A 26,256-nucleotide genomic window follows, 5' to 3' on the forward strand; every position below is an offset into this window, starting at 1 on the left:
TGGTCAAACTGGTCAAACTGGTCAAACTGGTCATGCACAATCTAATTACGGGCAATTCAATCACGGACTCCCCAGTTATGGGCAGCTCAAACCGTGGCAATTCAGTTATGGACAAGCTAGTCAACAGGGGCAGGCTACCAATTCTGGGCAGGTTAATTCTGGGCAAGTCGGCGCTCAGTATGGGGCCCAAGGGACCCAGGGATCTCAAGCAAGTCAAGCGGGTCAACCTAAAGCACAAACACAGCCACATGCACACCCTCAGACACATGGCCACCCACAGACATCAAATGCTCAAGCATCGACCCAACATCAGCAGCCTCAGAAGACTCAGCAGACTCAGCAGTCTCAATCTCACACGTCCAGGCCTCAGATCCCAGCACAACAGATGCAGCCTCAGCCCCAGATGCAAGCTCAGAACGCCCAATACGCCCAGTACTCCTATCCTCATGCCCAGACTCAACGGCAAGCGCAGCCAATGCAAAGCCAGCAGAACCAGCAGAACCAGCAGAACCAACAGGCCCATACGCAAGCTTCTCAGAGGCAAGCTCAAACTCAAGCTCAAGTCCAACCGGTGCAGCAGCCTCAAATCCAGGCGTCGAGCCAGCGAGTCCAATCACAAAAACAAGCGCAGGATCAGATGCAGGCCCAAGTGCACGCCAAACCTCGGATGCAAGTCCAGCCCCAGAAGGCCCAGCCTCAGATGCATACTCAGCAGATGCAAAACAAACCTCAGGCACAGTCTCAAATGAATACCCAGATGCAGACCACGCCTCAGGTTCAACCTCAAATGCACTCCCAGCAGATGCATAAACCTCAGGGGCAAGCTCAAATGGCCAAGACGAGTCAAGCTCAACAGGTTCCGCAAGCTCAGCAAATGCAAATAACACCCCAGATCCAGCAAATACAGCAGCCTCAGCGACAGGCTCAATTGCATGTCCAGGCTCAGCAGCAGCAGCAGCCTCAGCGACAAGTGCCATCCCCGACAAAGACTCAGACTCAACGATCTCCGCAGGGACACCCTCAAGCACAATTTCAGGCTCTTGATAGACAAGCCTCCCGTCAGACGCACGCTCAAGCCCAACCGTCGACTCAGGCTCTGCCTCAAACGCAAGCCTATACTCAGGGCCAGGCACACACCCAGGCCCAAACGCAAGCCAAGCCTCAGCAGCAACAGCCGCAATACTCTCAACCTCAATCTCACTCTCTTCCATACCCGCACTCCCACCCACAGACTTATCAAACGCAGTTCCAGCAGCAACCACAACCTTACCAGATGCAATACTCACAGCCTTACTCATTCTCCCACCACCAACCTCAGTACAACTACCAAACCTCTTATACCCAAGCCCAAATCCAACCGGGCTTGGGCTCGCCCATGACCTTGAACCCGAGGCAGAAGCGACCGGCCCCGGGCCTTGACGACGACCCGCGCAAACGCGCATTTCTCATGCCTCACCAGCTATAGTAGAGCTTTGTCTCCGGCGTTGGCTTCATTAATTGATTGATTTGCTTACGGATGGTGTTATTGAGCATGCAAAATCATACCCATGATTACATTGATACCAATAAACCGATAATACGGCGCGTTATTCTGATGTTCGGAGTCTGTTCCAATTGCGCTGATACTTTGCTTTTTTTCTTTTTTCCCACCTCCAATGTTTTGCTCTTTTCGCTTGCTTCTCTGCTCCCTATACCGTTGCTATCTAATACGTCTTGTGTGTTGTTTATAGCTGGCACGTTTCTTGTTTTCCCTATACCATAACTCCCGATACGTTTGTCCTCTGGCTCCGGGTGGCTATTTGCATCTTTATCTAACGTCTACATACATCTCCATAGTATAATAGCGACAGCGCAAGCATCCATCCACATGACCATGATATCATATTCCATCTTACCGTCCATGACCAATCGGACAAGTCGTATCACGGGCACGCTTCACTGTATCTCGCACCCCAGACCCATTATATCTACCCCCTGTCTCCAGCTCTCCAGCTTTACTTCCATCTCCACCCCCATTCCCATCCCCATCTCGATACCTATCCACAACCCCCCTAACCCACCCCGCAACACTCCCCAATCTCTCCCTATCAACCCCCGTCCGCACCCCCCTCCCCTCAAAGAACCCCACCAGCTCCCCCGTATCAACATTCCCCTTAGCCCCGGGGGCAAACGGACATCCGCCTAACCCCGCAACACTCGCATCGAAAACCCGTATCCCAGCTTCGTAAGCGGCCCAGACATTCTGCAATCCGCGGCCGTGGCTATCGTGGAAATGGGCTGCTAGGCGTGAGAGCGGGATGTTGTTGGGATGGGAGGAGAGGTGGTGTAATAGGGAGGATACGAGAATCGGTGTCCCGGTTCCTGTTGTATCGCTCAATGCAACCTCGTCGACCCCCGCGTCCAGAAGAGAGCGCGTACAATGTAACACGGACTCGAGTGGTGTAGTAGTTTGAGTTATTGGGTCGGTGAATATACACGAGATGTACCCTCTGACTCTCATTATCCCCATCTGTTTGGCGTTCCTCGTGACGTCCCGCGCTCGTGTCAGACCTTGCTCGACGGTGCAGTTTGTGTTTGTCTGGCTGAAGCCTTCGGTTGCGCTTATGAAGAGGGCTATGTCGGTTACGCCGTGGGAGAGGGCGATTGAGAGGCCTTTCATATTGGGGATTAGGACGGGGAGGTGCAGTTCTTTCTTTCGGGCTGCTGGTGTAGTCGAGAGTTCATATTGTTGGGTTAGGCTTAAGCTCGAACTGGAGCTCGATCGTGATCGATCAGAGCCAGTCTTAAATCCAGACCCAAAGCCAGAATCAGAATCAGAACTGTCGCCCGACTCAGCACACTCTAAACGTTGATCTCGAAATAAACATCCCCGAATACTCTCATGGCTCAATATCTCCCTTGCATCAGCCAATTGCGGCACAGCGCGCGGCGAGACAATGGATGTGATTTCTATTGTGGTCAGGCCCGTCTGCGATAGCCGGTGAATGAGCTCGAGTTTTGTAGATGTCGGGATGCGCTGCGGGATGTTTTGGAGGCCGTCGCGGGGGGAGACTTCGACTATTCGGACGGAGTTGAGATTGGGGTTGGGGCTGGGGTTGGGGTCTCTTGAGGGTGAACTCATAGAGTTGAGGTCGCGCATTTTTTTTGTGTTTTTATGTGTACTCAAGTGTTGTTGAGTTTGTTGAGAAGTATCAGTAGTATGGAGGCTTTCCGCGGAAGCCTCTCCCGACGTACCTCTTGGGGCTATATGTAGAGGAACTCGAAACACGAACAAACCAGCCTGCACAAAGACACCGTATAAAGGCTGCACTTGCTCATCTCATCTCAGCTTATCTTTATCTCTAAATCATTTCCTTACCTGGCCCCCGGGGCTATGAATTAGCACTTAACAGTGAATATAATGCGCCGCCTTGGATATCCGAGCCGAGGCTTATGTAGACGGCTACAGACACTGATGACGCCATTGAATGAACCACTGCTACCTTGAACTATTGCATGCATCTGTTCGTTTCTTGGATCTCATGTTGCATCTTTGTTCTGTTTCAAATATCAAGACTCGATCTGGATAATGCAATCTTTCCATCTTTCTGCGGCCTTTAATTCCATGTGCTCGGTATGTGGCCGTCTGACGTGAGACGCGACGAGCTAAGATCGCCATAGCTGAGGCTGAGTAAGGGCTTCGAGTTAAGACGTCCCTCGGCAGATATCATCGAGATCGTGATGCTGCAGGTGAGTTCAAAAATACTCTGCAGATTTGCGCCGAACGCGTGGTACAGAGACGAACTGTTGGAGTGATCCCAATTCCCGAACAGGAAGTAGGGTTCCAGCTTAGGGTTCAGCCAGGACACTGACACTGGACTCGAAATCGAACGAACTCCGGATTTCTGATTCCGTCAATCACAGTCAGCCTTTTCTCTCCGGGACTGCTCGGAGTGTTCAGTCAATTATTATTGCCAAGCAGGGATGTCGAATCAACATTGTCGCCGAAATCATTTGGCGCTAGTCCGTCTTTCCCCTCAAACTAACTCCAGCACTACTCCACGCGTGGAGAAGTCGCCCGTTCATGATTCAGGAAGACGCTCGGAAGGCTCGGCAGCTCCACTGCATGTCTGCAGAGCTGGTTGAACCTGTTCCAAGTTTCGACGGAACGCCTTCCCATCATGGTTTAACTGCTGGAGCCTATATTGGGCTCTGGCCCCGCTGACGTGCCATGCAGCATGTGCGCGGTGTGCCAGTTCGGAGGTTAATTTATGGCCCTCGTCGCCCAACTTCGCACCACTTTCAGAGTTCTTCCCCGGTACAGAGCAGCCCTAGAAGCCCTGAGGCTAGACAACATGCGCTTTCTCGCCGGTGCTCTGCTCTGCGGCCTAGCCATTGCGGCCCCGACCAAGGACTGCGCAGACGACCTTTCCAGCCCCGACTCCCTCGGCACTCTCCAAGCCCTCAAATACAACTACCTGAACGCCGAGAACAACGGCACGTCCGCGGTCTTGGTGCACGACCGCTTGAGCAACTCCAAAGCGCAAGCTCGCTGTGCTGCGATCGGGGAGAAGCTGTTCGAGTTCGAGACTGTCGCCTCCGCAAACCGCTCCGAGTTAGTGTATCAGCTTGATTACCTGGTGTACAAGAACGACCTCCAGGAAGATGACTACGTCTGGGTTGGAGGAGAGTGTTTGGCCTATTCGCATCGGCAAAGGAAGGCGGTTCCTGCTCCGTGTGGCCGTGACCTTCCGGCTGTTTGCACCTCTAGTGTTCCTCCGACGAAGGATGTCGATAGAACCGTCGTCGAGTCGTCTAAGATCTCGGTCAAATCAAATGGCTATACTCTGACTGGATACCGCGATGCGCGCTCGTTCCGGTTCCTGGGCGTGCCTTTTGCAAATCCCCCAGTTGGCAAGCTGCGGCTGGCGCCTCCGCAAGAATATTCCGGGCCCAAGAGAATTGAAGCCACCACGCTTGGAGACTCGTGTATCCAGTCAGTCTCCAGTTTCGGGGCTGCGCGAAACGTTTCTGAGGACTGCCTGTTCTTGAACATCTTCACGCCAATCCTGCCTGAACGCGCCGGTACAGTTCATCGCCCCGTTGCCGTATACTTCTACGGCGGCGCCTTCACCAGTGGAAGTGCTTCCATTATCGATATCGACGGCGGTAACTTTGCCAGCCGTAACGATGTTGTAGTCGTGACTGTCAACTACCGTGTCGGCGCCCTTGGCTTCTTGAGCACTGGCAACCTCACCACCGGCAGCTACGGCATCCGAGACCAGATCCTCGCTTTGCAATGGGTGAACAAACACATCGCAGCCTTTGGCGGCGACCCAGCCCACGTCACCATATTCGGCCAGTCCGCTGGCGGCCAGAGCGTCGTCACCTTGCTTTCTTCTACCGCCGCACGCGGCCTCTTCTCAGCCGCTCTCATCCAGTCCGCCCCGTTCGACCTGCCCTGGTACACCCGCGAGGTATACTCAAACCTCGTGGTCCCCTCCATCGCCCAGGCAGTCGGCTGCAACAACACCTCCAGCGAGTCCTCCCTCGTCTCGTGTCTCCGCTCCGTCCCAGCAGCCAACTTCCTCGACAACTCAACGGCCTTCCAAGCCGCAACGTCCGCCATCGCATCCGAGGTTTCCACGCACTACCTGCATTCTTCGCAGCTCCTCGCCTCCATCGAGCCCTTCATGCCCGTAATCTCAGACTCCGGCCCCGGCGTAATAGACGACCAATTCCACAACCTCCTTGAAAAGAACACCCTTCCCAACCGCGTCCCCACAATGTTCACCACCGTCTCCGACGAAGCAGCCCTCTACGTCGCCCGCCTCCTTCCTGAACTCGGCTCCACGCAATCCGGCCTAAACACCCTGCTCGGAATCGCATACCCGCGCGACCTCGCAGCAGCCCTTGTAAACAGCACCGCCTTCCCGACGAACCCGAACCAAACGGACTCCGTCCGCATCACAGGCTCAGCGGCCCTCACACATTCGGAATGGACATGCCCGCAGGCCTACCTCCTCCGCAACGGCGGGCGCGCCTCGTTCCCAACCCTCTACGAAGTCGAACTCACCCAGGGCCACGCGCATAATAGCAGCGGAACAACGCCCGAAGCATGCGTCCCCAACCCAATCTGGAACGCAACATGCCACGCCTCGGACGTCCTCCCAGCATGGGGAACACTCAACAGCAAGACCCAGTTCGTGGAGCCATACTACGGCGTGCAGGATCTGCATCATTCTCAGGTCCTCAACGATATCTGGGGCTCGTTCTTCAGATCGCATGATCCCAATCCTGATACTGAGGTTCTCGCGCTCCGAGGGCCTGCGTACGAAGCTACGTATCGGATTTTCGGGGAGGAGGGGTACGAGATTAAACAGCATCGTCCTGAGGAAGAGACGCTTGCGTTGTTGGGTATGCCGCCGTCCCGGGCTAGGAATCCTGGTGTTACGGAGCAGTGTCGCGTTTTCGAGGAGTATGGGTTTACGTTTCAAAATGCGGTGTACACGCCTTGACCTGACGGGTACTTTGGATATTATTAGGACAGCAGGATCGGAAAGTAAATAAATGCGTATATGTATATGTACATATAGTGTGTGGTTTTTTGCCATTAATGATATGATGTGCATAACCTGGTATAACGAGTCTTAACAGCCATGACTGGGCATAGAGATACTAAATGACCTCCGCTCCGCCGACGTTCCGCCGTAATCATCTCATCTCCGTTTAGCCAACTCACCTTGGCATACATAGCGGCAGATACGGAGGACTGCAGGTGCGTAGTGAGGTGGTGCGCCGACCAGCTACAGCTGGAGCCAGCTCCGCCGAGATCTCCGATGGCAGTTACTACTAGTAGTAGTAGTATTCTAAATTCTCGGGTCTATTTATGCGTATTGTTGTTTTTCTGTCGTCGGCGTCGGCGGAATATCGGGATTGTACCTACAAGGTATATATATATAGATAAATAGTAGAGACTGACAATGCCACCCACCCCAGGAGGATTTAAATATCCCCTGGGTCCGTGAGAAAGTCGACTGACTGACTGACTGACTGATTGATTGATTGATTGGCTGTGCATACATCCTAGGAATAGCCTTGTTCTCATACGCTCCAGCTGTGTACTCCCGAGCCCTTTCTTATTCTTGTTGCATTGGGTAAAGATCAAGATGTCCGCCCTCCGCAAAATCTTCCGCCGCAAAACCAAGCCCCCGCTCGCGTGCACCGAGATCCCGCTCGACGAGCTCGACAACCACGTCCATACCGACACCTGCTTTCTAGACGTGCAACCGCTCACCGTCCTCGAAGTATTCCAGTCGCAGGGATGCAAGGCCTGTGTGAAAAAAGTGCCCAAGATCCACGAAGCCGCGGCCAACCCTAATATTGCGCTGTTGACGTTCAACGTCACGTACTTTGATCGCGCGGAGTGGAGCGATACCCTTGGCTCCAAGGCCTGGGATGGGAGGCAGCATGGGTATGTGGTTCGGTGGGGCAGGAAGAGTGTCTTCACGACACAGGTTATTGCCGATAGGGTTGCGGATGGGACGGGATAGAGTGCTGCCGAGACGTTTGGGCTTGTTGATCGGGCGAGAGCGAAGGAAGGAAAGAGGGTGGAATATTCTTCTTGATGCCAACGAGAGTGAGCTGCGGGTTGACTCGGATCGAAGTGAGAGTGTTGTTCATGAGATATTGCTGCTGTTCTATGAGGATGGGGTGCAGACGGTGAAGATTGGAAAAGGAGTGAATAAGGGGAAGAAGCTGGTTCATTGCAATGTCGTGAAGAAGGTGGTCAAGGTTGGGGTGTGAGAAGATGAAAATCTGACATTGCCATTGCCTAATGTTCCTGAGGCCAGCAGCCAGGGCTGGGCTGCGTTGGCCATTGTTCAGGAGCCCTCCGGAGGCCCGATTGTAGCTGCACATAATCTGTAGATAGACCCGCTACCCGCGTTTGCTTATCTTATAATGATCGAAACCCATTTGTTGTTTGTTCTGGAAGCATGTAACTGCTCCAAGCTTCGTCATCGGTAACCTGGCTGTCTGGATTTGCGCTCAACAAGGCATTGAAGAACGCAGTGTCGACACCCTGGAATGCCCAGTCGCTTGCAGAAGCCATAACATCAGGCATTACCACGTCGACTTGGCAGTAGCCCTCGTGTTGGTAACCCGGGCCCGATGGGAAAGGAGGCTGTATATGGGAAAAGGCATTGTAGAAGGATAGCCATAGCTGTGAACTGTCGCCAGGGTTAGCTTGTTGAGCAAGCGCCTCATGCGACCACGTTGAGTACCGTTCCGAAGCCGAAGAAGTTTCGAGCTTAACGGTCCCGAAGTACGGGATCTGTAGGTGGAAAGCATGCTCCACATCGCTAGTGTTCTCATGCTCGTCGACGCTGCTGCTGCGGTATCTCTGGCCACTTCGGGCACACTCGGCTTCCAGATCCAATAGCTTCCTCGTCAACTCGGCCATCTTTCCAGACAGCTCATCACCATTCAGAGCATTGAGCTCGTTCATCATCTCCAGCGCCGACTCAATCAGCGCTCGATCGCCCAGACGTTGGTGTGTAAGCAACATCGCAGACTCTTGTCTCTGGCTATGGCTGGCTAGGTAAGCGAGAAGAAGCGCCAGAGCAGCTGTAAATGCACAAAAGTCGACCGGCCGACAACAGAGCACAACCTTGACAGTTGAGCGAAATGCAATCCACCGAGTCAAGACTTCTCTGCTGGCGTAGATGCAAGTTGTCTTGTTGTAAGCGAAGCGGCTATCGCTTTCATCCCGCAATAGATACGGCAGGTGTAGGACAATGAGGAGGTTGTAGTGGACAACCTGCAACTGTGCACTGATGATCTTGACCAGCACGTCTTTGTGGTTTGTGCTCTGACTTATGTCGATAGGCGCCCACCATTTCGCTGGCATCTCGCTTGCCATTCTATTTATCCCGTCGTCAATCTCCCGCATCGCTGCTTGATCATCATAGTTGCGCTCCTGGCTTCTCTCTACCAAGCGTTCCAGGATGTAAATCTGCTTCCGCTCAAACCAGTCCGCGGTACTTTCTTGCCCTGACATCGCGTTCGATGTAGCCCGAGCTCGCGGTGTCGCCGTGGGCAACCCAAGGAGAAGAGTGAGGAATTTCTCAAGGTAAGTGATGCGAGTCCACGCCACCGAGCCTGAGACATTAGTCGTTGAATCATATCGCTTCAGCCGCTCGTGCGTAACTCCACGATGTAAGCCCATGAACTGAGCTAGTGTCGAGGCACGACGAATGGACACTAGTGCGCGGCGAAGATTTCCCGAGTTGATCAGGTACATAGACTCGTAGAGGAGGCACTCGACTCCTTCAATGGAATCAAGAAGTTCTTCATGGCATGTCACCATATTCGATGCGAGGTTGAAGTACGACCACATGGCATCCACTGGGCACTTTCCTAGTTTAAGGACACCCCTCTGCAGGGACGGATCGAGCCTCTGCATACAGAGTGCTAGGTAAAGCAACTTTCTCGCGAGCAGAACGGGGTGAGAAGAAACGGCAGGAAGAGTTGCCAGCAGCGAGGTTGGCTGAAGATCTTCGCCGTAGTGATTGACGATGCCCTGCACGAAGACGATTGCCATGCCTGTTCCGATGATCAATCCGACGTCTTCTTGGGACGGCAGACCGGCTTGCAAAGCAAAGCATATCTCGGACTGATTGAGATCCCCGTAATCATGCCTTTTGGCCCGGTGTTTGTGCAGAGGTGGTACCTACATTTCGTTAACCAAAGGCTTACAACCGAGAAGTGATCGGTGACTGACATTTGCAACATTATCAGAAGCAGTCCCAATAGTATTTCCAAGTTCTCTCTCGCCCCTTCTTGGATCTATAAGCCCCTCCTGTATGCTAGCTGCTTCTCCCAACACCGCAGACCGACTTTCGCCGTCATGCTGCGCGCCTTGAATGCCCGGAGAGATATCCTTCGTGATTGTATCGAGAATAACCTCTGCCCGTTTCAGTCTCTCCACAATGGTCTGTTCGCCTCCAAGGTTACCGAGTGGAACGTCGACGAATTGCTGTCCGAAACACGGCATTCCGCGGCGCTGACAGGCAACGCATGTCCCGTCCGAGGGATGGTCATAGAAACATCGTGTCTTACGTCGTTTACCTGGAGAGATAGAGGGCCTGACTCAGTAGGAGCCAAAAGATTACGGCCGCGGGTAGGTATAGTGGGCTTACAATTTGCACAGCTTCGGGTGCCCTTTCGTAGTGCTCGTCTGGGAAGGGGGCTTTCAGACCTCACTTCGGTCATTGTGATTGTGAGATAAAAGTTGAGGCGATTTGGGAGCCTCCACCATGGTCAAAATTAAGAAAGGACTATAAACGGATGCTGCAGAAGATGGGAAGACATGCAGGGCTGAAGAGCTGAGATTGAAAGAGGAGCTGACGGTCCTCTCGGGAGCTGAGGCTCATAACATGAACTACTATAACTGCAACAGTAGATTATTATTCCTATGTAAATACCAGTATCGAGGCTGATTTGCCATCTCTCTTATTACAGGACTAGGAAGGACATTGAATTGACAAAATTAGATTTAATGAACCGAATGTACCAGCACAGAGGGAAAGTAAATCCAATTCACACAAACCATCTTTCCTGTGAATTTTTGTTCAAAAAATCATGAACCTTCACCTCAAAATTCAGAAATAAACAGCCAAGGGGGCCGAGTGGTTAAGGATGCACTCAAGTTTTATACTTGCCCATAACAAAGGCCCTTTTGCCCGCTTAAGGATTGGGGTTGATTCAGTAGTAAAAATGTGAGTAGACAGACCATGGCCGAATGAATTTGTCGACGGTAAAGTGAACTTGAAAGTTGGATTCAACCGAACCTGGGCTCCCTCCCGAAGGTTGGTTGGTTTCTTTTCTACACATCTATCTAGACCACGTCCGCCACCTGTCTTGTTTACGCTCAATTCAGCCTCAAATACGCTAATTGAGACCCCAAAATTTCTTGTGAATACCTGTGGATTCAACCGGCAGTGATTCTAGGTTCTCGGATCCAGAAGTCCAGACGAGATAGTGGGAGTGGGCCTCGGAAAGAAATGTATTTGTTGAAACAACATCAAATTGAGCGGCCCACTAGGAACATGACCGTGATATGCATTGGATTCATTGCGAATGTACGTGAAAAAATATGTGTCCATCATGATCCACCTCACCTGATACTTTACCGCCCAAGACGGATGACACCAGCGGCCATCAGCTTCTGGATTTGCAGGCGGACCTGGTTGTTCTTCATGTGCTCTTGCAGGGCAGCAGGGTCGCCCTTGGCCTGCTGAAGGATGCTCTGCATAACGGGGTCTTGGAGAATGGACATGATCTAATCAGGTTAGCAAAGTGTACTGATTACGTAGGGCAAGGTTAGGCAAGCATACCTCTGGGTCTCGCTGAATTCGCTCCATGGTCTCTTGCTCGGTTTCGCCTGCGCGAGCGCTGAACTGAGCGTCCAGGACTTTCTGTTGCTGTTGCTCGAGCTCACGAGCGTGGGAACCGTCGTCGTGCTCTGCGGCATCGCTGCAGGCGTCGATGGCGCGGCTGTATTCTTTCATAGCGACGAGAGCCTGCGACTTACGGATGTATGCACGGAAGAACTTGGGGTCACGGGCAATGGCCAAGTCGCAATCCTGGACGGCCTGGGGGAAAGCCATGAGCTTGATGAGGGCAGCGGCACGGTTGCTGTATCCGCGAGGGTCGTCAGGAGCGCGCTTAACCATTTCACTGAAAGCATCGACGGCACCGGGCCAGTCGGCCTCCTGGAACTTCTTCTGGCCGAGCTCCCGGGACTTCTCAGCCTCTTCAGGGTCAATGTAAGCCTCCTTCTTGGCCTTGTCTCTGGCTTTTTCGGCATTGCGCAGCTTAGTAAGAGCGTCGGGCGTGCGGTGTTCTGTGAGCGACTTGTTGTAGTTCTCAATGGCTTTGTCGAGGTCTCCTTGCTTCTCGTACGCAGTTCCGATTCTTGTGAAAGATTTGGCAATGAGCTTGAAGTCCGCCCGAACCTCGCGGCCCTCTTCAATGGCCCTTTGGCATGTCTCAATGGCTCCCTGCAGATCACCCTTTTCGAACTTGGCCGCACCAATGTTGTTCAGGTATGTGATGTCCTTGTTCAACTCCCACGCCTTGTTGTAGTGCTCAATAGCCTCATCGAACTGCTTCTTCTTGTAGAAATCATTTCCAATCTTCTTCTCGGCGTCACCAGCCTCCTGCGCCTTCTTCTTGGCAACGGCCTCCTCGTCCTCGGGCTCGGGCTCGGGCTCGGGTTCAGGCTCCTTCTTCGGCGCGGATGGACGGGCGTCTGGCATCGGGACGTCCTCTTCGGCCTCTGTAGCACCGGAGGGGCCTCCCTCGGGAGGAGCCCCAAATTGCATGTCAATACCAAGCAGCACGCTCATAACCTGCAGGAATCGCGGGTCTCCAATCTGCGCTCCAATGTCGTTGGGATTCTGCTGGATTTTCTTCAACTTGGCCATGAAGTCGGCATCGGCAAGGAGGGGGGAGGTCTTGGGGTTGCTGGCGAGTTTCTGGAAAAGCTGAGGGTCGCCGAAAATGTTACCCAGTCCTCCCATCGGATCTGAACCGTCACCCTGAGCTTCGGCGCTGATCTCTCTTTTCACAGCGTTGAGACCGTTCTTGGCCTGCTCATTGCCAGGCTCCAGCTTGAGAGCTTCTTCGTAGGCATCGTTGGCCGATACTACATTGGTTAGTACAGTATACAGGATTTGCCGAGAGAATAGAGAGACTAACAGAGATCTCCAAGTCCACGAGCGGCTGCACCCTTGCGCTGGTGGCCTTTGGCCCAGTCTGGCTTGATCTCAATTGCCTTTTCGGCATCGGCGAGAGCTTGCTCATAGTTTCTCTGGGCGGCGTAGACGGCTGATCGGTTAGAGTACAGGACGTGGTTGTTTGAGTCGAGTTCGATGGCCTGAGTGAACTTCTCACTGCTCGAAATCAGCTGCTGCACCGCCTGAATTGCCTCCTCACTAAAGCGGGGTAGTATACTTACATGGCAGTTGGGTAGTCCTTAGCAGAGAAGGCCTTGTTGCCCTCGGCCTTAAGAGCGTCAGCCATAATGTGCAAAGTCAAGCAAATGTTGCAAGTAGTCGAGGTAAGCTGTGGAGAAGACTGATGGGAATCGACTCTGGCGCCGACGCAGCTAATATTGAGGAACCTCCGAGCTTCTGGAAATTTCCGAGCCTAGACGTTGTAGCCTGAGGCCGTCAGGCTGTCACGCAAACAATGAACGGGAGCTTTGGCGGCGCTAAACCCTTTGAGTCAAACGTTGGCGCTAGTCCAGAAAGAATTCCTCCGCCAAAAAACATCTTCTGCCCTCTCGACATCACAGATCTCTTCCTTTTCACTTTACAAACGCATACTTCCTGAAGACCCGCTGGATTCAGATCTCTGGCCGCCGACATATACATCTCTCATGGACCTCTGAATATGCCATTCCGCCAGCCTCTGCGGTGACTCAACGCTCGGTTTCTAGAACATGACCTCCGCGGGACCGTCTGGCGGCTCAGTGACTGAGCTCGCCTCCAGACTCTACGATGCATGCCTCAACAACTTCTCCACCGACCACAATTTCAGCCAGCAAGAACTTCTAAGCCTCGACATCATCCCGAAGAATGACCTCCCTCTTCTCCTTCAATGCACACAGTCCCTCGTCGACCAGAAACTGTTCCGACTGTTGCAGAAGAATGACCGACTTGCATGGAAGATCATTCCTCGGGAAGATGCTGAAAAGTAAATCATTCTTTTCGCCTGGCTGTCGCGGCAAAAAGTGCTAATTCCTATCTCCAGACTCCAGAACCTCAGCCCGGATGAAAGTTTAGTATACAATGTGATTCACTCGACCGGCCGCTCGGGCATCTGGGTTCGCGCGATACAGATGCGCACGAACCTGCACAAGTCCATCCTCGACCGATGTCTCAAAGCCCTCGAAGGAAAGAACTACATTAAAAGTGTCCACAATGTCAAGTTCCCTAGCCGGAAGATGTACATGCTGGCGGGGCTGGCACCCAGCGAAGACGTCACAGGCGGCGCATGGTTCACAGACGGCGTGCTAGATGAGAACTTCATCGGCGTCGTCTCCGGCTTCATCGAGTTCACTGTCGCTCGAAAGTCCTGGTTCGAGGTTCCCGCCGCCGACAAATCCCGCACCAAACGATTAAAGACCGCCGACGGTAGCGCAGCGCTTAAGAAAGAGTCCGGCTCTGCCTCCAAGGAGAAGGAATACCTCCCCTACCCAGCCGGCTACACAGGGTACCCCACCATCGCAGCGCTTACAGCAGCCGTCAACCAAAGCGGCATCACGCCCGTGCGCCTCGGCGAAGAGAGCGTAACCCAGCTCCTCGAAATGCTCTGCTACGACAATAAGCTCGTCGCCCTGAATAATGGCGAAGTCTACAAGTCCATCAAGAACCCGGAACAGGTCAAGGCGCGGCAGGCTCGGAAACCTGAGACAGAGGACCCCAGCGCTGCTGACGACCGGCTCGTCTCGAATGGTATGACGGAGGTCCCCTGTGGCCATTGTCCCGTTTTCAACCTTTGTGTTCCGGGGGGTGCGGTTAGTCCCGAAACTTGCGAGTACTTTGAGACGTGGATTCATGAGAAGGGGCCGCTTTCTTTCTAGGGCACGGGTTGTTTAGCTAGGAGGGAAACAAAAATGGGTGTTATTTGCATAGCGCTGGCGTTCCATTTTGCGATTTGCGGTTGGATGGTTTGTTTGGATTCATGTCTCTAGTAGGATAGACGGTGCAATAGCGATATCACTATCTACACATGAGAACTCTACAATCAAAATATACAAAGAGACAATCAGTTCCAACAGTGCATTAAATAAACTAGGATATCATAACTTATGAGCATAAACAAACCAAATCCCCTCCGTATGGGCCTACAGATCACCCCTCGCCTTGGCGGCCGAACAATCAGGACAGTACCACTTCCCCACGGGCTCCCTCGTCAACCCAACACACTTCCAATGGAACCACTCGAACTTGCAGTCGTCGTTATCGCACGCCACCATATCCCCATGGCTGACGGTCCGACACGTACAATAGACCTTCGTGTCCTCATTCCCTTCGTCCTCGTCATCATCGTCTAGAAGTGTGTCGCCGTTCTCCGAATCAGATAGTTCTGCACTACTGAGCATCGAGTCGTCTTCGTCATCGCCGCCGGAGGGAGACTTCTTAAGGGAGGCCTTGAGCCGACTTGTGCTGGACGAGCGTTTGGTGGGTTTCCCGTTGAGCGACTTAAGTTTCTTGAGTTGTTGGTGCGGCGCGACCTTCTTCGTGAGTGCTTTCTTGGTGACTCCTGCCGATCGAGGGCCGGCACTGCCGGCGCGGCTGGAGGACGGTGTTCCGGCTTTGGGTGTTCCTGGACCGAGGGAGGACTGGCGAAGGTTTGAGGAGGCGGCGGGGAGGGTTCCCAGGGAGGCGTTTAAGCGGCGGCGCTTGGAGTCGACGGCACCGGCGGAGGACTCACGCTGGCGCTGTTGGAAGTGTGCGGCTGCTGAGGCGGGCGTTGCGGGGGCGGAACTGCGCACGGCGTTTTGGGAGGAGAGGGCGGATGTTGAGTGGGAGCGGTTGAGGGAGAGGCTGAGTCGTTGCGTTGCGCCTAGGGGATTGGCGTTTCCGGAGAATGATGTGAGGGGGGAAGAGTAGGAGGGAGATTCGGTGGAGGAGTCGGGGAAGAAGATCTTGGGGGGGTCACGGTACTGGTCTTTATTGTTGAAGAGCGAGGGGATCGGAGGGTCGTTTGAAAGCACGCCGTCGTTTTGTAGGTCACGGATTTTGACGTCGAGCTTCTTGATTTGCCTGTCCAGCAGGATGCATGCCTTCTCGCTTAGTTGAATCTTTTCGTCCTGGATTTGGCTTGATCTGTCGAGGTTCTGCAGTATGACCTTCGAGTACTGCTCTTCTTTCGGATGAGAGCTAAGGCTGCCGTTGACTTTGATGTGCTTCTGTATACTGGCGTCTCGCGAATTGATGAGGGTGCGACAGTCCTGCATGATCTTATCCTTGGCTTGTATTTCCTCCATCAAATGGTTGATCTCCGCTGGTAAGTTGGCGACATCGTGCACGAACTGCTCCAATACTGAAGCGCAATCTTCTTGGCCGTGCGCCATCTGATCGGTGGCTTTCGGAGCACCCCTCGGTTGGACCCAACTCAATTCACTCGATTATCCGAATCGCCGCGACGTTGTTAGTGCTAGAAACGAGATGGAACACCGACGACAAGCTTTCAAGTGATGGCTGAATGTTGGTCGATCTGAACATTCGCGGAGCCCAAAAGTTCCCTGGCGGATCAATAGTTCTTCCGGAATTCAGCCACAATTGCATATCTATGTACGCCACAGAGCGCCACAACAGGTATACCCTAAGCATGTATACAGTTTGAGGTGCGCGAGCAAATTTCTCTTTCTGCACTTCAATACATTCATAACGCCTCCTCAACAATAATATGCTCAACCTATTACTGACAAATCACAATTGCGACCCCATAATTGGCGGCCTCTTATCCTGGAATCCTCCATTCGGATGGATAATGACTTTGGTGTACCCCTCCACACGCTTATCAAACTTATCATAAGCAGTCTCCGCCTCGTCAATTGAGATCTCGTGTGAAACGACGAAGCTCGGTCTCGCTTTGCCGGAAATTATCAGGTCGCGCAGCTGGCGGTTGTACGCTTTTACGTTGCATTGGCCAGTGCCAATCGTGAGTCCCTTGCACAGTTTTGTTAGTGGTGCGGGGGCTAGCATGAGTAATAGTCGATGGAATACCTTTTCGAAAAGTTTGCCAAAGCTGAGACTGATCATTCCGTTTGCTGCTGCTGCGTCGCCAGCACCGGGATCGCTACACCGAGCCTCAGTCAGCCAACGTCTTTCCAAACAAGCAAGGACACAAACCTGGGAACATAAAGCCCTGGAATACCTAACCCTCCACAAGCCCTGGTAACCTTGATCATGTTTTCAAGCACGATATTCGGCACCTCCGTTGAGTTATCTTTTCCAACAGCCTGATACCCGACAGCATCGATCGATCGATCCACCATCTCCCCGCCATTAAGACTAATGATCTGCTCGACGCTGTCACCCTTTGTGAAGTCCACCACCGTAGCGCCAATTTTCTTGGCGGCGCGCAGACGCTCAGGGACGCGGTCGACGACGTAGACGCGGGATGCACCGCGGAGTTGTGCGGAGTAGGCGGCCATCAGGCCAACTGGGCCGGCGCCGAAGACAGCGACGCTGTCGCCTGGCTGGAAGCCGGAGATCTCGATGCCGTGCCAGCCCGTGGGGAAGATGTCTGTGATATGATCAGCGCTTTGGAAAGGACGACGCGGTCAAGGTGTTTTAGGCGCACCTGCGAGCAAGATGAAGTCGGCTTCGTTTTCGGTTCCGGGAGGGAGCTTGAGGGCGTTGAAGTCGGCATATGGGACACGAAGGTATTGTGCTTGGCCTGGTGAACAGTTAGCATTGTCATATCAATTCACATAAGTGTTAAGTATACCTCCGCGGTAGGGACCCATAGCAACATATCCTACAGACGTCAGCGACGGATCAAACTGTTCTACTTCAGTGCATGGACGAACCATAAGCGCCACCAGCAAAGCCAGGGTTGACTCCTGTGCAAAAGGCAGTCTTTCCATCCTCACAGTTTCGGCATCGGCCATCAGCAACGTTGAATGGCATGACCACCCGGTCTCCCTTCTTGAGTAATGTGACTCCCTCTCCGAGCTCCTCGACGATACCTAGGTTCTCATGGCCTAAACTCGTTAGAACATGGGTTGAAGTGCATGTGTCCCATCAGATCAATGACCTACCGAAGGTAATGCCTGCCTCTGCTGCGGTTCTGCCTTCGTACATGCTGATTCATGTAAGCATAATGGCGCGTTTAGTTAGGATAGGGTATCTCACTGTAAGTCCGAACCACAAATGGCCGCCTAATGACAGTCAGCTACTGCAATCGACTCAAAATCGGAAGCGAACATACACTGGTGACCTTGACGATGATATCGTCAGGATGCTCCAGCCGGGGCATCTCCACCTCCTGGACCTTCACATCGAATGGTCCTACGTAGTTGAGCGCTTTCATAGTTCTTGACGCCATCTTGGAGGTGTATTTGAGACTGATTCAATTGAGAAAAAGCAGAAACGGTCCCTTCAAGCTGTGGCAGATTGCTGTTGATTTAAATGAAGCAGTGCGGGGTGCGGAGTATGACGCGGGGAAAATTGACATTCTCGGCGACTGAAAAGAGCTCACTCCCCGCAAGGGAATGGCCTGCCAAACAGAGTAAGTTTCTGGAAGAGGAAATCGATACGCATGGCAGACACATGGCAGACAGGGGATCTGGCCCTGGATGATAGTGATGGTGGGGGATTAGCGGGGCCGTGGGGGTGTTGCCGCGGGACAAAATACTCAATGGGGGGGTTATACAATTGCGTCAATCGGAGACGCAAATCCGATCAACATGGTAACTTTCTCCCCAGCGCTTATGTGCTTATACTTATTATTCGAGAGCTCGCAATTTGCGAACTCTGTGCTTCTCAGCAGATAATTTTCAGATCGCAATCATGGTCGTCCTCTCACGTTTCAGAACTCTCTGGGGTCTTGAACCCGGCCCCCAGCAGTCAGAATGGAAGAAGAAGTTTGTTGAGCTGAAAGCACATGGATATGGTATCCTCCTACTTTGTCATTGATCAGGGAATCATGAGCTGATAGTTACAAGCCGGAGTCGAGGTTGACATTACTAGCAAGAGCCCCGAGGATCTCCAGCTTCTCCGCAAAAACTGCGATGAAATCGGTTTGGAAACCAGCGCCCTGTTAGTATCGGAATTGAGAATGTGAATTGAATTCGATTAACGAGCGCAGCATCTTCTCGTCCTGGCCCGCATACATCGGTCAACGTCCCCGCGGATTGACACCAGACGACCACGCTGAGTTCTTCCGGTCACAGCTCAGACTCGCCTCTATAATGAAGCCAGTGCGCGTGAACGCGCAGTCAGGAGCGTATGTTTCTTCAGCACGTCAACAGGAGCCGCGCATGACTGACCTCCCCTCCAGTGACCACTTCAGTTGGGATGACTCGGTCACGTTTTACAAGAAAGCGTTGCAGGTTGAGAAAGAAGAGGGCTTCGACGGAAGAGTGTGCCATGAGACTCACCGTAACCGATCTCTCTTTACGCCTTATGCCACGGACTATATCCTGCAAAGAGTGCCTGGGTGAGCAACCTGCCCCCAGTAATAGTGCTCCGCTGACATGTAAAAGACTCACAATCACCGCTGATATTTCACACTGGGTCGTCGCGTGCGAGCGGCTGCTTGATATCAACGAAGAGGATCAAGAGATCATCGACCGCGTCATTCCGCACGTAAGTCAGACATAGTTCGACTCATGCATGGTATCTAACTGTTCAGGTCGGCCACCTCCACACGCGCATAGGAACAACACAAGCCTCGCAGTGTCCAGAGCCCCTGAACCCAGCCTTCGCCGTAGAAAGAGAATTTTTCGATAAGCTCTGGGTTCGCATCGTCAAGCACAAGCAAGCGACAGACCCAAATGGCCGGCTCGTTTTTGTTCCGGAATACGGGTGAGTAGGCATTGTCAAATGTTACAGCCTCAGCGCTGACCAGTCTAGACCATTCCCCTACCATCCCATAAACAGTGCCCAGAGTCATGGGGACCTAGCAGACAGCGAGGGAAAGCGATTGGAGGAGCTCTTCAAAAGCGCCCTCGGTCAGTAATGGTGCCATTGACAGATTAGACGAATAGATAGACAGATAATGCATTGAACACATTCTCCCCAACCTCATTCAACAAGAGTATGTATCTAGATAGAGTGATGCAATAGGAGTGTAAACAGACGGAAGACCCCCACTTGAGAAATGTTCTGGCTCGGCTTTTGCCCGGTGCTCTTGCCGATATCGCAACACCTCCGAGCTTTCTCAGCACAAGATAGCTGCACAAGGCAACACTACTGCAGGTGGCTTTATGAGAATTATTGTGTGATCAAAACCGTAAAAAGAAGAAAAAAAACCCTTTTTTATCACCTACATTAGGCAGAACACGCCAATGACGTCGCTCTGATGCCCCTCCATAGATAGTGCAAACATTGCAAACCTGCCTCTTTCGGAAGTTTCCCAGCGGCTTAAATAACTTCATGCTCTTTGACTCAGTCTTCTCCGCGTGTCTAGCTGCTCGTTTGTTTCTTGCGCATGGTCCTGATTAGATCTGCCTCCACATTAACTCGATAGCAGGCCAATTGGAGCAGTTTCATCCTTGCAGAACCTTCAGAAACTTCATCATGGGCGAGCAATCTTCCCCGCTTCCGGAGGGGATCACCTCTCTGCTTGATACAGATCTGTACAAGCTGACAATGCAATGCGCAATCCTCAAATACTTCCCGGATGTCTGTATGTATTGGACATTTCCTGGTCAGGCTTGGCTCTCTAATACGCGCAGACGTTACCTATGGCTTCACAAATCGGACCCCGCACATGAAGTTGACGCGGGGTGCATACAAATGGATTCTGGCTCAGTTGGACAGTATGTTGAGAATATCTCCTCCCACTGTTGCGTCGCTAACTGATCTCTCTCTAGAACTCGCGAATGTGCACGTCACGAACGATGAGATAGAGTTCCTGAAGAAGCGCTGCCCTTACTTCAACACCGCCTACCTTGACTTTTTGACGACATTCCGTCTCAAGCCCTCAGAACAGGTCGACGTCAAATTTACCCCGGTAATTGATACAGGCAGCGATGGAGACTTTGGCGATATTGAATATGTGGTCCAGGGTGTTTGGGTTGAGACAATCCTCTATGAAATCCCCCTGCTGGCCCTAACCAGTCAGGCATACTTCATATTCAGCGACAAGGACTGGAACTACGAGTGTCAGGAGAAAAAGGCATACCGAAAGGGCTACGTCTTGCTGGAGAACGGCTGCACGTTTTCAGAGTTCGGCACCCGACGGCGCCGTGATTACCATACTCAGGACCTGGTCATGAAGGGGCTGTGTCGGGCCTCGAGAGAGAGTAAAGCAAAGAGCTTACCGGGAGTGTTCACCGGGAGCAGTAATGTGCACTTTGCAATGAAATACGACGTCGACCCTGTTGGGACGGTCGCCCACGAGTGGTACATGACCATCGCGGCCATTACGGACGACTACGAGAACGCCAACGAGAAGGCCTTGAAGTATTGGCTCGGCTGCTTCGGTGAAGGCGTACGTTTACCCAGCCCTCTGAAAGAGCACATCCGGTAACAACACTGACTAGGTCCTCGGCATTGCCCTAACGGACACCTTCGGCACCCCCGCCTTCCTCGACGCCTTCCGCAAGCCCATCCCCGCATATACCTCCGCCGGCGTCGGCGCCGTCTCAACAAAAGCCTCAGGACCTAGCACAACAACAGAATCCAACATCCAAAGCGAAGCCAAGACAGAAGCCCCCATCTCTGCGCCACTAGAGAACAACCACCCCGACGCGCCCGCCAAATCCTACGCACAGGTCTACGCCGGTGTCCGCCAGGATTCGGGGGACCCAACCTACTTCGTTAAGATGGCCCGCGACTTCTACGACAGCGAGGGAATCACAGATACGAAAACAGTGGTCTTTTCAGACTCGCTCAACATCGAGCACTGTCTTGAATACAAAGTCATCGCTGAAGAAGCGGGCTTCAAGCCTGTCTTTGGCGTGGGGACGTTTTTCACAAGTATTTTCCCCAACCCACCCACTACCTCTATTAACCTAAATCAATCTAACTTGATACATTTCTAGACGACTTCATAAACACATCCACAAACGAAAAGTCAGTCCCGCTAAACATCGTCATCAAGATCTCGTCCGCAAACGGCCGACCCGCCGTAAAACTCAGCGACAACATGGGTAAGAACACGGGGGACAAGGATACTGTGCAGTCCGTTAAGCAGAGGCTGGGCTATGTAGAGCATAAGTGGGAGGAGGGGGATGAGCGGAATAGGTGGAGGGCGAAATGATTGATACCTCCGGCTCATCTAGTTCAGCTGTACCAGGGATTCTGATCTTGTGGAAGGGTGGATATGTATGCTGACATGGCTTGGCTTGGGAAGGGTGCGGATACCTATAGAATAGACACAGTGCAATACATACCATGATCCGAATTCCGTTGGGTTTATGTTCCGTGCTGAGACTTATGGGCGTAGGGTGGAGTGCTTGATATGGAAATCCAGGGTGGTCCTTGATCCAACCAATTCAACCGGCTCATTCTTCAACTTTATATATACAAGGAAAGGACCAATCAGATCCAGAAGTACGAATAGACCAAGAAGCCAAACGCTCGCTAGAATGCATTGGACCAAGAACAACAAAAACAAGAAGAATAATCCCTAAAACATCTCATCTCCATCCTCAAACCCTAAATCGCGATCTAAATCCCCCGTAATCCCATGACTCAAACTGCCATGTCTCCCATTCCCACTTCCGCTCCCACTTCCAACTCCATTCCCAACCCCTACCCCCGAGGTAACAGTAACAGGACTAGCCCCCGGCCCCGTCGGAAACGAGAAGATGTCACGCGGGTGATTCTCATGGTTATGGTTATGGTTATGGGTATTGCTGCTGGAGTAGTACTCGGGATTTGCGTCCGCCCAGCGAAGTAACTCACCTGTCCAGTCGAGGTCTAGGTCTGGTCCTGCGGAGGGGTTTGGGTTTGGGGGTGTGAACGTTGAGGTTAGTGTTTCTAGGTCAAAGTCTAGGAGGTCGGTGAAGATGAAGGGGGTTGTTGTTGTGTTGGTGTTTGGGTTTATTGAGGATGGTTGGTTATTGGGCGTTGGGTTGGAATTGAGATTGGGGAGGTCGCTTGGCGGGGTTGGCTGGTTCTGGCCTTGCGAGTGTGATTGTGATTGTGGGATGCTATTGTTTCGTCGGGTTGTAGGTGATGATGGGTTTGGTGATGGTGAGGCATGGCCGAGTTGGTGGAGGATAGGGTGAGCGGTGTCTTGTTCTTCGCTGGGTGGTGTCCAGTGGTTTGGTGGATCATCGTCGAATGGGGAGGGTATATGTGATGGGTTGGGGATGGAAGCCTTGTGTTCTTGAGGCTGTGGCGCGCCGTGAGCCTCAGCTGGAGGAGAACCATTGAACTGCATGATTCTTAAAAGTGCACTTGCGCTAGATTGCGCTTTTACGGCTGCCTCGATGTTGGCCACTTCCATGTCCGCAGCGGGATATATCTCCTTCAATCCCTGTAAGACTTGAATGCATCGCTGGAAGTTGGAAATGCTATTTTCGCGCAAAGTAGGATCGCTTGACATGGAGTTGGCCAAATGAGCCACGGCGGCGGGCAGGATGACAGTCACACCTGACTGAGGAAGATATCGGGTGAGGTTCAGCTGATTGAGACCTTGAATTATCTGGGTGATCCCAATCGCGGCGTCTTGCATTTTCGACCGGGCAGCATTTGCCAGCTCAAGGCGGGATTTGGTCTGGTCTTTTGTGGAACCATAGGCCCATGGGCGATGAAGGGCGCTAACAGTAGCATGGTAGAGCATCCGTATCATGGCACCGTGGAGAAGTAATACATCTTCTCCATCGTTGAAGTTCGTCTTCGAAGCAGGTATGAATTGAGCGTCTCTGGGCAAGGCAGAGAGCCACGAATCTAGTCGCTGGCTGCACCTAGCCAGCTCTGATTCTGAGGTATGTCTTGGGATAAGGTTGATTGTTGTTCGGGTCGTCAGACCGAATTGATACTGAGAAGGTGTATACTGAGCAAATAGCACTCGACCAATGCACTGACATAGCTTAGCCTTTTCGATAAACATGGTGGCGAGGCGCTTCTGGTGAGAAGCATCCTCTAGTTGTCGGCAGTGGAACTGCTCAATCACTGCGGGATGGAATGGCTCGAAATCAAAGTCATCCAGCCGTAACATCGGTAGATTGCTCGACCCTTCGTTGACCTGTGTCGGGCGCCTCAACCCCATAGCAATGAGCCGGTCGCGCGAGAACAAGCACCACCACAAACGTGTCCGCAGCCGCTTTGTCCTGATATCCATGTCTGAAGTTGAAGGGTCTCTGTTTAACCCTATAGAATACGCGTTGGTGCTGCAGATGCCGATCCAATCCCATATGTCTCGCTGCGGGTTATTCATGTGGTCGGACCAGTAAGTCATGAGAAGGAGCGTTTGAACAATTACTATGCGATCCTCTTCGCAGTCGAGAGAGTACAGCAGCTGTCTACCTGTCAGCTTTGGTCGATTCAAGTAATGAACATGGACATACCCTCAATCGCGTATAGAATGCATTGCGCGCACTCTTTCGGGTGGTATAACCGGCTGCCTGCAGATGTTTCAGGTCTACAAAAGCAGTTGCCACAAACATCACAGCCTGGAATAGCAGAAGACTAATGTCCCCCTCCGGATCATTTTCTGCAACGCACCGCAGAAACTCCTGTAGGTTCAACACTGGCAGAAAGCTATGAACCCATTTGATATAGCAACGTAGGAGTTCAGTGCGTAGCCCGCTTTCAGGAATCGCCAGCGCCCCCCGAAAGCGCAGAAACTCCAGGTCCTCCGCGGATATCCGTGTCGGTAGTGGTTTCAGGAAATGCGGTTCTTCATCCAATATAGCTATCAGCGGGTCGAATTCAGGGTCCAGCAGATCTTGCACGGTCGACACCATATTAGCCAGCGGTAAGGAAGCCGCGTGACCCCGAGTCCCTATTGACCTCCGAGTCGCAGAGAATCTGGGCTCGTGAAGCCATGGCGTATGGGCATTGTAGCCCAGAACGTTGCTGGTCCTTCGAACCGCAGGCCTCTCATCCGGGAATCCAACGGTTGATTGCTTGCGCTTAGACGTCATCATCTTGTTCGCAACAGAAAATACACGTTGTCTAGGCGCATGGGACGCATCGGTAAGGATCAACGGTGGAGCTCAGCAGACGGTTCCGATCTAATGGAGAAGCAACTGTTCTCCCCGAACTCAGCAGGGCGGTGTCCGGCAGCGCTGGTACTGGTCTGAGCGTCCAGGCGTTGTGAGGAGAAACTCGAAGGGCACTCGCAGCTCAGCGAAATTGAGCGTGACGGTGCCTGTGGCCAGGGTGGAGGCGGGGGATTCTCCGTATTTCCGCAATTGCGGGCTTCCCCGCCATTATTGCTGACATTCTCCCTGAGCCAATAGAAAGGAACAGATTTCGCCGGTGAGAAAGGACGCGCTAAGTAGGAGAGACTGTGTTCCACTCGAGATGGGCGTTGGCGCCGTTGGACGGTTGGAGAGCCTTGGAAACAGAGTCGTACTAGAGGGCCATTTGCCGATAAAGCATCCGAATTTGCCTTAGGCAGTAAGGCTGAAATCGTTAGCTAGCTATTGTTACAGGGCTTCAAGTCAAAGATGGTTCATTTGGAGGTGCTACTGCTACTGGAAGACTGGGAGCTACCTAACCCTGCAGTGCAACTATTTCACCAGCAATATCTGTAGCCTCATAGCGCACTAACTTTTGCGACCATTTCCGTCACGCGGCCCATAGCTCAGTCAGCTAGAGTTCGATACTAATAAACAAGTTGGTGATGAAGAGGTCGAGCTAACATTGAAGTCGAGGAATGACCTCTCTGGGAAGATCCTGTTTTGTTTTCTTTTCTTCTTTTGCGCTCTGTTGGTATCCAGACCTCGGAGTCGTTAATAGACCGGTGAACAAACATCTTGTCCTGCCCTGCCCTGCCACTACCAGAAGTATATAGAACAAGGGCCAAGTGATAGAGGGCCGGTAATAAGGTGACCAAGAAGTATTTCGTTTTGTTTCGATGAGTCTATTAGAACGCCAGACGATGGTTATAGCGCGTGCCCAAAAATACACCATATAATACATTTCGATTCGAAGGTAAAGAGAGGTTGTTCAGATCTCCAAAGTAGATCGTTCATGTCCATAACCTGTGCAAAAGAACAATTTCCAGCGGCTCGGACCCATCGACGCGGTAAAAGGATTTGTTTAGGCACTGCAAGCAAGCATGAGTAACGCGCGACATATACCGGCGACATATACCGGCGACTGTGGCAACGGCGATATGTAGGTTGGACTTACGGAGGGAGGAGGAGCTCGGAAAGGCTGCTGTGGAGAAAGGCGACACCAACCTGGAAGAGCGTTAGTAGGTTCGAATAAAAAGGCAGGGTAATGTTGATGGACGTACGCCGAAGACGATAATGCTCCTTACGATCGTGGTGTGTTCGGGGGTAGTGACCTGCTCGTAGGCAGTGCTGAAAAAGCTCTTCTCGGTCTGTCTGGGGGCCATGGC

At 52.5% G+C, this 26,256-nt stretch overlaps 13 protein-coding genes across 13 annotated transcripts; 5 read left to right on the forward strand and 8 right to left on the reverse strand.

The window, feature by feature from the left end:
- Positions 1–9: 9 nt before the first annotated feature.
- On the reverse strand, positions 10–1,879 carry BDV17DRAFT_258819 (uncharacterized protein). The gene has a single exon (XM_073757372.1). The coding sequence runs from the start codon at positions 1,440–1,442 to the stop codon at positions 228–230; it is 1,215 nt and encodes a 404-aa protein (XP_073617330.1). The 5' UTR covers positions 1,443–1,879; the 3' UTR covers positions 10–227.
- A 12-nt stretch (positions 1,880–1,891) lies between these two features.
- BDV17DRAFT_289725 (hydroxymethylglutaryl-CoA lyase) lies at positions 1,892–3,139 on the reverse strand (the record flags this gene model as incomplete). The annotated part of the gene is made up of 1 exon (XM_073761723.1): positions 1,892–3,139. The coding sequence occupies one exon, from the start codon at positions 3,137–3,139 to the stop codon at positions 1,892–1,894; it is 1,248 nt and encodes a 415-aa protein (XP_073617331.1).
- Positions 3,140–4,334: 1,195 nt separating this feature from the next.
- BDV17DRAFT_280753 (putative cholinesterase) lies at positions 4,335–6,497 on the forward strand (the record flags this gene model as incomplete). The annotated part of the gene is made up of 1 exon (XM_073759933.1): positions 4,335–6,497. One exon carries the CDS (start codon positions 4,335–4,337, stop codon positions 6,495–6,497), a length of 2,163 nt encoding a protein of 720 aa, XP_073617332.1.
- Positions 6,498–7,045: 548 nt separating this feature from the next.
- On the forward strand, positions 7,046–7,874 carry BDV17DRAFT_258821 (uncharacterized protein). The gene has a single exon (XM_073757373.1). The coding sequence runs from the start codon at positions 7,149–7,151 to the stop codon at positions 7,530–7,532; it is 384 nt and encodes a 127-aa protein (XP_073617333.1). The 5' UTR covers positions 7,046–7,148; the 3' UTR covers positions 7,533–7,874.
- A 62-nt stretch (positions 7,875–7,936) lies between these two features.
- On the reverse strand, positions 7,937–10,036 carry BDV17DRAFT_289728 (fungal specific transcription factor domain-containing protein; the record flags this gene model as incomplete). The annotated part of the gene is made up of 2 exons (XM_073761724.1): positions 7,937–9,712; positions 9,764–10,036. The coding sequence occupies 2 exons, from the start codon at positions 10,034–10,036 to the stop codon at positions 7,937–7,939; spliced, it is 2,049 nt and encodes a 682-aa protein (XP_073617334.1).
- Positions 10,037–10,465: 429 nt separating this feature from the next.
- On the reverse strand, positions 10,466–13,123 carry sti1 (Hsp90 cochaperone STI1). Its single transcript, XM_073757374.1, has 4 exons — positions 13,004–13,123; positions 12,745–12,938; positions 11,379–12,691; positions 10,466–11,323 (listed from the first exon to the last, which is right to left on the reverse strand). The coding sequence occupies exons 1-4, from the start codon at positions 13,066–13,068 to the stop codon at positions 11,171–11,173; spliced, it is 1,725 nt and encodes a 574-aa protein (XP_073617335.1). The 5' UTR covers positions 13,069–13,123; the 3' UTR covers positions 10,466–11,170.
- A 220-nt stretch (positions 13,124–13,343) lies between these two features.
- On the forward strand, positions 13,344–14,892 carry BDV17DRAFT_258832 (RPC34 RNA polymerase subunit family protein). Its single transcript, XM_073757375.1, has 2 exons — positions 13,344–13,743; positions 13,801–14,892. Exons 1-2 carry the CDS (start codon positions 13,490–13,492, stop codon positions 14,630–14,632), a joined length of 1,086 nt encoding a protein of 361 aa, XP_073617336.1. The 5' UTR covers positions 13,344–13,489; the 3' UTR covers positions 14,633–14,892.
- BDV17DRAFT_258833 (putative PHD finger domain protein) lies at positions 14,818–16,243 on the reverse strand. The gene has a single exon (XM_073757376.1). It carries the CDS (start codon positions 16,127–16,129, stop codon positions 14,897–14,899), a length of 1,233 nt encoding a protein of 410 aa, XP_073617337.1. The 5' UTR covers positions 16,130–16,243; the 3' UTR covers positions 14,818–14,896.
- Positions 16,244–16,487: 244 nt separating this feature from the next.
- On the reverse strand, positions 16,488–18,111 carry BDV17DRAFT_289732 (glutathione-independent formaldehyde dehydrogenase; the record flags this gene model as incomplete). The annotated part of the gene is made up of 9 exons (XM_073761725.1): positions 16,488–16,727; positions 16,785–16,857; positions 16,911–17,307; positions 17,365–17,460; positions 17,512–17,541; positions 17,594–17,767; positions 17,825–17,868; positions 17,919–17,944; positions 17,995–18,111. 9 exons carry the CDS (start codon positions 18,109–18,111, stop codon positions 16,488–16,490), a joined length of 1,197 nt encoding a protein of 398 aa, XP_073617338.1.
- A 308-nt stretch (positions 18,112–18,419) lies between these two features.
- Positions 18,420–19,805, forward strand: BDV17DRAFT_258836 (sugar phosphate isomerase/epimerase family protein). Its single transcript, XM_073757377.1, has 7 exons — positions 18,420–18,678; positions 18,731–18,824; positions 18,874–19,011; positions 19,066–19,224; positions 19,271–19,373; positions 19,420–19,592; positions 19,641–19,805. The coding sequence occupies exons 1-7, from the start codon at positions 18,576–18,578 to the stop codon at positions 19,744–19,746; spliced, it is 876 nt and encodes a 291-aa protein (XP_073617339.1). The 5' UTR covers positions 18,420–18,575; the 3' UTR covers positions 19,747–19,805.
- Positions 19,806–20,205: 400 nt separating this feature from the next.
- BDV17DRAFT_39941 (nicotinate phosphoribosyltransferase) lies at positions 20,206–22,178 on the forward strand. The gene is made up of 5 exons (XM_073764479.1): positions 20,206–20,415; positions 20,465–20,548; positions 20,603–21,222; positions 21,275–21,710; positions 21,776–22,178. Exons 1-5 carry the CDS (start codon positions 20,307–20,309, stop codon positions 21,991–21,993), a joined length of 1,467 nt encoding a protein of 488 aa, XP_073617340.1. The 5' UTR covers positions 20,206–20,306; the 3' UTR covers positions 21,994–22,178.
- BDV17DRAFT_39938 (transcription factor domain-containing protein) lies at positions 22,178–25,312 on the reverse strand. The gene is made up of 2 exons (XM_073764478.1): positions 24,251–25,312; positions 22,178–24,201 (listed from the first exon to the last, which is right to left on the reverse strand). The coding sequence occupies exons 1-2, from the start codon at positions 24,830–24,832 to the stop codon at positions 22,363–22,365; spliced, it is 2,421 nt and encodes an 806-aa protein (XP_073617341.1). The 5' UTR covers positions 24,833–25,312; the 3' UTR covers positions 22,178–22,362.
- A 729-nt stretch (positions 25,313–26,041) lies between these two features.
- On the reverse strand, positions 26,042–26,253 carry BDV17DRAFT_289736 (putative TOM core complex subunit Tom6; the record flags this gene model as incomplete). The annotated part of the gene is made up of 2 exons (XM_073761726.1): positions 26,042–26,095; positions 26,152–26,253. 2 exons carry the CDS (start codon positions 26,251–26,253, stop codon positions 26,042–26,044), a joined length of 156 nt encoding a protein of 51 aa, XP_073617342.1.
- Positions 26,254–26,256: the final 3 nt, after the last annotated feature.

This window comes from Aspergillus undulatus (assembly GCF_047715775.1).
Source record: "Aspergillus undulatus strain CBS 261.88 unplaced genomic scaffold BDV17scaffold_14, whole genome shotgun sequence".
NCBI classification, from domain to species: domain Eukaryota; kingdom Fungi; phylum Ascomycota; class Eurotiomycetes; order Eurotiales; family Aspergillaceae; genus Aspergillus; species Aspergillus undulatus.

Excerpts from the sequence above, each read along its gene's own strand:
- BDV17DRAFT_258819 (XM_073757372.1), bottom strand. The coding sequence starts at position 1,442 with ATGCGCGTTTGCGCGGGTCGTCGTCAAGGCCCGGGGCCGGTCGCTTCT.
- BDV17DRAFT_258821 (XM_073757373.1), top strand. The coding sequence starts at position 7,149 with ATGTCCGCCCTCCGCAAAATCTTCCGCCGCAAAACCAAGCCCCCGCTC.
- sti1 (XM_073757374.1), bottom strand. The coding sequence starts at position 13,068 with ATGGCTGACGCTCTTAAGGCCGAGGGCAACAAGGCCTTCTCTGCTAAG. Across the intron at positions 12,692-12,744 it reads TCGTGGACTTGGAGATCTCT|TATCGGCCAACGATGCCTAC; the intron begins GTTAGTCTCTCT and ends TAACCAATGTAG. Across the intron at positions 11,324-11,378 it reads GAATTCAGCGAGACCCAGAG|ATCATGTCCATTCTCCAAGA; the intron begins GTATGCTTGCCT and ends TAACCTGATTAG.
- BDV17DRAFT_258832 (XM_073757375.1), top strand. The coding sequence starts at position 13,490 with ATGACCTCCGCGGGACCGTCTGGCGGCTCAGTGACTGAGCTCGCCTCC. Across the intron at positions 13,744-13,800 it reads CCTCGGGAAGATGCTGAAAA|ACTCCAGAACCTCAGCCCGG; the intron begins GTAAATCATTCT and ends TCCTATCTCCAG.
- BDV17DRAFT_258833 (XM_073757376.1), bottom strand. The coding sequence starts at position 16,129 with ATGGCGCACGGCCAAGAAGATTGCGCTTCAGTATTGGAGCAGTTCGTG.
- BDV17DRAFT_258836 (XM_073757377.1), top strand. The coding sequence starts at position 18,576 with ATGGTCGTCCTCTCACGTTTCAGAACTCTCTGGGGTCTTGAACCCGGC. Across the intron at positions 19,012-19,065 it reads GTGAACGCGCAGTCAGGAGC|TGACCACTTCAGTTGGGATG; the intron begins GTATGTTTCTTC and ends CCTCCCCTCCAG. Across the intron at positions 19,593-19,640 it reads GTTTTTGTTCCGGAATACGG|ACCATTCCCCTACCATCCCA; the intron begins GTGAGTAGGCAT and ends TGACCAGTCTAG.
- BDV17DRAFT_39941 (XM_073764479.1), top strand. The coding sequence starts at position 20,307 with ATGGGCGAGCAATCTTCCCCGCTTCCGGAGGGGATCACCTCTCTGCTT. Across the intron at positions 20,549-20,602 it reads GATTCTGGCTCAGTTGGACA|AACTCGCGAATGTGCACGTC; the intron begins GTATGTTGAGAA and ends ATCTCTCTCTAG. Across the intron at positions 21,711-21,775 it reads CGTGGGGACGTTTTTCACAA|ACGACTTCATAAACACATCC; the intron begins GTATTTTCCCCA and ends ATACATTTCTAG.
- BDV17DRAFT_39938 (XM_073764478.1), bottom strand. The coding sequence starts at position 24,832 with ATGATGACGTCTAAGCGCAAGCAATCAACCGTTGGATTCCCGGATGAG. Across the intron at positions 24,202-24,250 it reads CATTCTATACGCGATTGAGG|CTGCTGTACTCTCTCGACTG; the intron begins GTATGTCCATGT and ends ACAGGTAGACAG.